Raw genomic sequence first — 7760 nt, 5'->3', positions numbered from 1 at the left:
CTACTTTCTTTATGCATGTATCACAAATGTAAATTTTCCGGAAGAAATTCTCTTAATGATAGTGAAAACCCTATCAAAATCGTTTAGAAGAACTAAGCGCACAAACAGACAGACGCGGATAGCGACTTTATTTTATACTAAGTCATGCGAAGTAGTCGAGAGAGGGTAAACCTCTCGACTAACAATCCAAAGATCGCAGGATCAATAAAGTAAAATTTTATTTTATCAATTTGTGTCATGATAATAATATAATCATAATAATAATAATATTTGGATGATTTGTATAGCGCCGTTTTGGTGCAAAATTACCTCAAGGGCGCTGTACAAATATATATTACATTCTACGATGATCTATGTTATTAAAGATAATACAGGGTGTCCGGGGTGAAAGTGCAGTAACTTCCATTCAACATGATGGTAGAAGTAAAAAAGATAACTTTTTTTGAAATTTCAACTTTTAGATGTACTTTTCAGCTACAAACGAAAAATTGCGCCGGCGTGTGCGTACTGCATTATTATTGCTTTTGGATCATTTGAAATCGACCGGCCGATCCTAGAACTAACACCCGCTAACCCCCACCCCTTCCCGCGCTTTGGGGCTAACAGTTGGAAGACACCAAGACACTTTCTGTGAACGAGTAACCATCGTGTTCAACCCCTTAAGAAGATACTTTATTGTCCGAGGAAACTATTTGGTGAAAAATTCTTTTTGTACCGGACAGCAGGTGGATGTACCTAAATAATTATTGAAATAATTAAGGAAATTAATATCTTCTGTAATCACACATTTTACGACGCCGAATCCTTTATGAGGCTTATCACCGGACACGTATCATGTGTCAAATGGGATTTAACCGTAGTAATTAAATTTCGGTTATTTATCTTGGTTCCTTAATGCTCTCATGCATCCTGTTTAGAGATAAGAATAATTGCTGCACATTAACATGTGTAGACACTGTTGAATTTGAACCCAATAAATATGCAAGCAACTGGCCCAATCAGCCAGCTGTCCGATGACATTCGTGAAGTTGTATTTCAATTGCAAATCCTTCCTTAAGGTACCCCCAAGAAGAAACCGGACTTTTACAGTCAATGTCACTGGCATAGTTGTCCAGTACAACGTGTGTTTATAACGAGTTTAATGTAACTGGGACCTAGTGATTGTCTTTAACTTTTCAGGGATCTGGTAGTGGAGACACGATGAAAGAGGTTGTGAAGGTCACAGTGTTTTTATTGTTGAGTCAGAATGCAGCATGGGAGATGACTTCGGGACCGAATGATGATGACCGATGACACCGGATGCAGGAGGTGAAGTGGTCTAGGTGGACTCGTGGTTGTGTCAGGTAGCCGAAGATACGATGGACCTGTCGGCGGTTGAACGGGAGATATAGGCCGGCGAGGATGTCGCGGGCCGATATGCGGACCGGCGAGGATACCGCAGGGTCCAGGCGCGTCGATGTAGCGCAGGCCAGGAATGCTGAGGCCAGAGCGCTGTGATGATCCCGTAGGAGTCCATGGTTGAACCGTGCAGAGCCGGGTTTATGTATCGGAGGTCCGAGGTGCGGCGCGGAGGCGCGGAAGTCACTCGCGAGATTGCGGATCGCTACAACTTTATTGTTTTATTAAAACTTGATAATGTAGTGTCTTTATCCAGTGTGTATTTGACAAGACATCCCCATTCTGTGCGTGTTTAGTTCAAATAATTTTAACATCAAGTTTATTTAGTTAGAGACCTACGTAACTGTTAAAATTATGTTTTTTTGCGTAATTGTAATTGATTTACTGCACTTTGACCCCGGACACCCTGTATACAGTACCATACTTACCTGCTAGGTCACTTAAGATTAACTAATTGTTTTAGCGAAATTTAGATACAGGATTTAGGACATAATTGGAAAATTGGATATAATTGGACTTTCTCTCAGGAACTTTATATTTAATTTAACTTATGACAGCTTAAAAAGGTAAGTTTTTAGTTTAGATCTGAATTCTGTTGGACTTGTTGTGGATCTTAGTTCCGGAGGGAGTTTATTCCAAGCCTTCGGCCCAGATTCTCCTAAAACGCGATCACCAAACTTAGTATTTGGCTTGCGCTTAGGTTTCATCAGTTTGCCTACAGCTGATGATGTTGCTGATCTAAGAGTTGAGTGCCTCAGACCTGTGTTTTCCAGGACGCATAGTTCAGAGACGTAGGGTGGGGCCATTTCATTGATGGATTTAAACACCATCCAGCACAATTTGTACTGGATTCTTTCAGGGCACATGAGCCAGTGAAGGTTACGAAGGTGTTCTGAAATGTGCGAATATTTAAAATCCTAATTATTCTACTACTCCATATGTGCTCCAGTAGCTCGTGTTTACAGGGAGTATTTACATACAAAAATAATGCATAATTGGAACAATATGTAAAAATTTAGCCATTTAGTCAATTAAATTTTTCGGTTCAGTTAACTCCAATGTTATTTTTGTGTACTCTGTAGCTCAACCTGAGACCGACTCATAAAATTCGTTCTATCTCCTTTTGTATTACGGTGAGACATGATTTAAGCTGTTTTTGAAAGAAGTAATACCATAAAAATTTTCCATACACTTCCAAATAAGTGTAATATATTCCAAAAGATTTGTCAAAGTTTGTGAATTCTTTATTAATTATTTTTATACGAACAGAATAAAGTGAAATGAAAATAATCTATGTAACTAATTTGTGTAATAAATTCGTTTTTTAGTTTCGGTTAAAGTGGTATTTCTGCAGCGTCAAGGGGACAAGTTAAACTTTTTTTTACATAAAATGACACCCCCGGTACACTTGCGCTCGCCCCGCGTAGTAGGTCATACCGTAACTGACACACACGCTGTATCTTTTGCACACACCGCCCCAAGTACACTATTGTAAAATTACATACGAAGGTGAACGCTGTAAAATGATATTGGATTATTGAGTTACGATAAATTACGTTTAAAATAACCGTTTTTTTAAATATATTTTTGTTTGTTAAAAATAAATAAAATAATAATAATCCCACATAAAGTTCGTAACATATCGTAACCCACAAAATGACAATTTTGTGGGTTACGATATGTTACGTAGGAGGGGTCGATATTATAAATAGTAAGCCAAAAGTAGGTACACATTTCTAAACCTTAACCCCAAAAAATAACAATATTTGAAATACATTATCATAACTTCGGTGGTTGGTTATTGATTTTTCTATGATAATATTTTAATAGTTTTTTTTTAAATATTTACAAACAATATACAGCTTAAAATCACCTACATGAAATTTCAATTTCGTCAGAAGTATAGTAGATAAATATGTATATAATATAAAAAGAAAACTCACAAACAAAAATTTTCATACAAAACCAGAATGAAATGGAATCAAAGCCTACTTTCATAAATAAACTCACCAAATCGATATTTTCTGGCTTTTGTATGTAACAAATTGGTCCTAAAAAGGCATAGATATTTCAATATATAGACAGTACAATTCTAATTCGGAGTCTACTTATTATAACTATACACCAATGAAAAACTCTGAAAGTTCATTCCATAGTAGGCTCAGTTTCATTGGTTTATATAATTAGGCAATCATATGACGTCACAATATTTCGGTTCCAATTTCCGATCGGAGTTATACCCTCCTGCCTACTATAGTCATGTAGTAGGCCGTAAATTGGATGCGATGACATCAGAATCAACCGATTCAGTCGTGCCAACCAAACAGGGCATTTTTAATATGAGGGCGTTTTATTTATTTTTAAAGCACGATATATAAATTCTGCTCATAATAATATTAAATAAAACTTATATATTCAGAATCAGAATTTATTGATCTATATGAATATATTTTTTTAAGCCATAATATCTGTCACTTGGGGTATAGATAGAAAGATAGAAAGGTGAAACGTATTCATACTTAAAAAAGAACATTTTGTTTCAAATTTACGGTATAACATTTTATTGTTTTGGGGTGTTCAATGTATTTAAAAATGCATCAAAGCGTGGACTCAGTTTCAAAAGTTTTTTTAACCCTATCGTTGACGAATTAAAAAATAATAATTAAAAAACATTGAAATGCTCTGATAAAAAAAAGTTGGGGTTCTCTATGTGATTTGGATTCACCAGTTTCCATTTGTACTCTGAGTTTCCGGACACCGTGTTTCATATAAATCAAAATGGCGCCTCAGCTTCAGAGAAGAAAGGTTCCCAACCCCTGATGTAGAGCCATGAGTAGCGCTTCGCAGCTATGTGCCATAAACCCAAAAGACCCTGGACGGAACTATTCGAGAACAATTTATAATCAAAGTGAGGGGGGAGATGTATGAACAATTCCAAAAACCTACTCAAATTTTAACATTCCCTGTCTCATCAAATACACCAAAAATTATAAGCCCTTACAATTGCATAGTACAAAAATTAAATAGTTCTCTATATATTTCAGCGCCCCTGAGGTGATTTCTCACGAAAACGGCGCTATATAAATTAGCCAAATATTAAATATTATAGACTTTGCGTAGAAATCGTTTCAAAAGTTTGTCATACAAGATGGCTGCCAGGCAATTACCCTCACCCTAGATTTGGCTATTCCATTCGTACAATTTCATACTAATACTCTGTCCAGGGTGTTTTAGGTTAGTGCTATGCACGTAGCGCAATTCTTTTCAATAGTTAGTAGGTTAGTACTAGTTCACCCCTGAGTTTATGGTATATTCTCATGCCGGCCTATAGACAATAAATCTCTGAATAGAGTTAGCCTTTTATGTGCACCAATCACGAGACTGCGCTGTGTGTTTGCTGTTTTGTGATTGGATAATTGCGCACTTCATATTTTATCGGTGCACATGATTTTGCAAGTACCGCATACATATTACAAATGGGATGTACAATACTTCAAAAATCTGACAGTTTACAGGCAGAATTTGCCGCTATCGCAGGTGTTTTGTTCCGTCTTCTGTATTGACTTCTTCGATCCGCATTGCGTGCGGTTCGTTTATTATTTTAACCGTTATTATAACTTGCGTTTTCCGTAATTATATCTTTAAATAGTGATAAAAATTATAATATATTGTGTTCCTTTATATTGCATTATTATGTGATCGTGTTTTATTGAAGAAATTAATTGTCAAGTTCTGTTTGTTAATGCATTGTTTTAAAATGCAATGTAAATAGTGCACTTTATGCAAGTATCCGCCTGTTTGATGTGATTTTTTTTCTGAAAAAATAATTTTGTGTTTTGTAAATTGTTTTGACAGACGGCGTAAATTGCAAAATTTCGAAAGATAACTGCCATAGTTATTGTTTGCGAAAATGAATTAAAGCTGACGTTCACGTATTATTTCATATACAATGTAATTATATACGAATATGAGATTAACATTCCTGAAATGAATTTGGGATAGTGAAAGAACAATTTTACTTACTACAATATGTAAATAAGTGCATAAAATATACGGTTTCTGTGATTTAAAAATAAAAACATTTTTGACGTTTTTTTAAATAATCTTTCGGCTTTATAATTAAGCGGCAAGTATTAGCAATTTCCTTTTTGGAAGATTGTGTAATCTGTGATATTTATAATTAAATTATAAACTGTAGTAGTTGTATGATAATTTATTAAAAAAATAAATATTAAAAATGACAGTGACATATACAGCGGAGGTAGCTACCTGCAAGGGGTTCGGATGCTTCCTCAAACTATTGTTCAGGTAAAGAATCCGATTTATTTATTTTTTCTGTAGGGTCTTGTCTATACCGATTTTTTTTAGTGTAATTCAAAATTAAAATACCCCCATGCTAATGAACAACCCTAATAAGAATCTGACCCTTCAAATTGTAGGTACATTATTAATAATAAATAAATTATATACCTGTACATAGGTACCTACTGCAAACCCGTAAGAGTGGAGATACATTATGCTATACGCATCATGGATTGGTCTATTTCAGCATATTGCTAGCCATACACTACCAATGGGAATGTATGGCGAGCGATATGCTGAAATAGTCCAAGCCACGGAAATATATTTCTCTTACAGCGTGGGGTGTCACAGGCAAGCAGAGCAAGTTTTTGTCGGCAAAACTTGCTTGTTTTACAGGTACATGCGTGTGCTCATCCCGGTTAATCTCAATTTTTGCTAAAATTTTTTTATTATATGGCTATCATTTCAAAACTTTAAATATTTTAAGTAGGCAATAGTTTGGGAGAGTAGGTACGGCTGTGAAGAAGTAAGTAATAATTTCAAACTAAAATAAATAAGATTTTTGGCCTTCTAAAGTGGTTTCTTGGCCTGAAGGCATCTACAACTGACTATGCTACGCCTACCAGATCATAAGGAGATGGTAGTTAGGTAAAATTGCTGCCCGTTCGTCCTCACAAAGTCATTCGATGGTTAGTTTATTGAACCCAACATAATTACTGCAGTTAGGCGAAAATTTAAGCGCACCTAAAACATTTATGCGCGGATTTCATAGTTAGCATAGCCAGTCCAAAAGGAGAGGAAATAACAATTTTGATTCACGTAACAAGGCCTGTAAAAAATTACAAATTTAATACAACACTTAATTTCGTTCTTAATTTGTAATAAATATAGAGTAGATCCAAAAGGAATGCAATGTAGATGTATGTGCATGATGCTTCCAAGCATCGGGGGGGGGGGGAGCTTAAAAAATATAGAGCTTACAGGGAAGGAACAAGTAGTCTAATTAGGAAAGGTCAAATAAAAATGAAATATAACCCAACTGGAGTAAAGTGACTAGAAAGAAGTGATTGGAAAATGGAATCTCCAATTGGGGTAGGTGTGTGGTGAAGGGAGTAGAATATGAATTGTTACTTATTATTATCACTGAAAAAGCGCCGCAGGCGAATGTTTTTCCAAGTGCTTTTAAAATGCTTTCGATTTTTATTTTTCGGAGAGAAAACATTCTAACAAATTTAGACGGATTCCGTCGGAGTTAATCTACTGCAACATTTTCCGCTTACATATAAAAATGAAATAATTAGTCCTGTATCCTCAATGTGTACCATTTTCATAGCATCCCTAAAGATGTCACATTAGGCTGCAAGAAACTTATTTCCCCTCAGGGCCTCCTGTGTGGAGTAAATTAAATAAAAATCGGTCCCTAGATGAGGTCCTAGGCCAGGCCTCTCGGCCCTAACCGAAACGACGCGTTACGCACGTATCTGGCACTAAACTTGTCACATTTTCTATTAAAAGTTTTGGCGCCAGTTATAAACGTTTTTTTCCTTTAAATTATTTTTCACCTGCTGTGCTGGTACCTACCTTGATGTATGGAAGTGAGGCATGGAACTGGCAAAGAAAGGATGAAAGTAGATTAAATGCTGTTGAAATGAGATCCCTGAGGCGTATGTGTGGTAAAACCATGTTTGATCGTGTGAGGAATGTGGAGATCCGCAAAGAGTGCAAGGCTGATGTAAGCGTAATGAGTAAGATTAAGAAAGGGACGCTTAGATGGTTTGGGCATGTAGAGCGAATGAGCGAAGATAGGAGTGTAAGGAGGATATATGATGCAAATGTGAATGGTAGCAGAAGTCGGGGACGCCCGAGGAAGACATGGCACGATCAAGTGAATCAGATACTCGAGTCGGGCCATGTCAAGAGTCAGAATAATAGAAGAGTATGTATGAGACGATGTATGAATGTGAATGAGGCAAGGAGTGTGTGCCAAGACCGAGTTGTTTGGCGGTCCGTCCTCTCTGCCTACCCCTGCGGGGAAACGGCGTGATGGTTAGTTAGTTAGT

The 7760-nt window shown here is 36.4% G+C and overlaps 1 protein-coding gene across 5 annotated transcripts in view; it reads left to right on the top strand.

Moving 5' to 3' along the window:
• The first annotated feature begins 4924 nt into the window (after positions 1–4924).
• Positions 4925–7760, top strand: part of LOC149423618 (bestrophin-4-like) — a 117028-nt gene continuing 114192 nt past the window's right edge. For 4 of the 5 annotated variants that reach the window (XM_089631676.1, XM_089631675.1, XM_089631677.1 and 1 more), the window contains exon 1: positions 4925–5706. In XM_089631676.1, coding sequence (XP_089487802.1) covers positions 5636–5706 — 71 coding nt within the window. In that variant the 5' untranslated portion in view covers positions 4925–5635. The remainder of the gene's footprint in view (positions 5707–7760) is intronic. The other variant, XM_089631674.1, reaches the window with a different exon arrangement.

Source organism: Hesperophylax consimilis, chromosome 5, assembly GCF_061612785.1.
Source record: "Hesperophylax consimilis isolate HC1 chromosome 5, BYU_Hcon_1.0, whole genome shotgun sequence".
NCBI lineage: Eukaryota > Metazoa > Arthropoda > Insecta > Trichoptera > Limnephilidae > Hesperophylax > Hesperophylax consimilis.
This window is presented reverse-complemented; position numbering and strand designations above follow the sequence as displayed.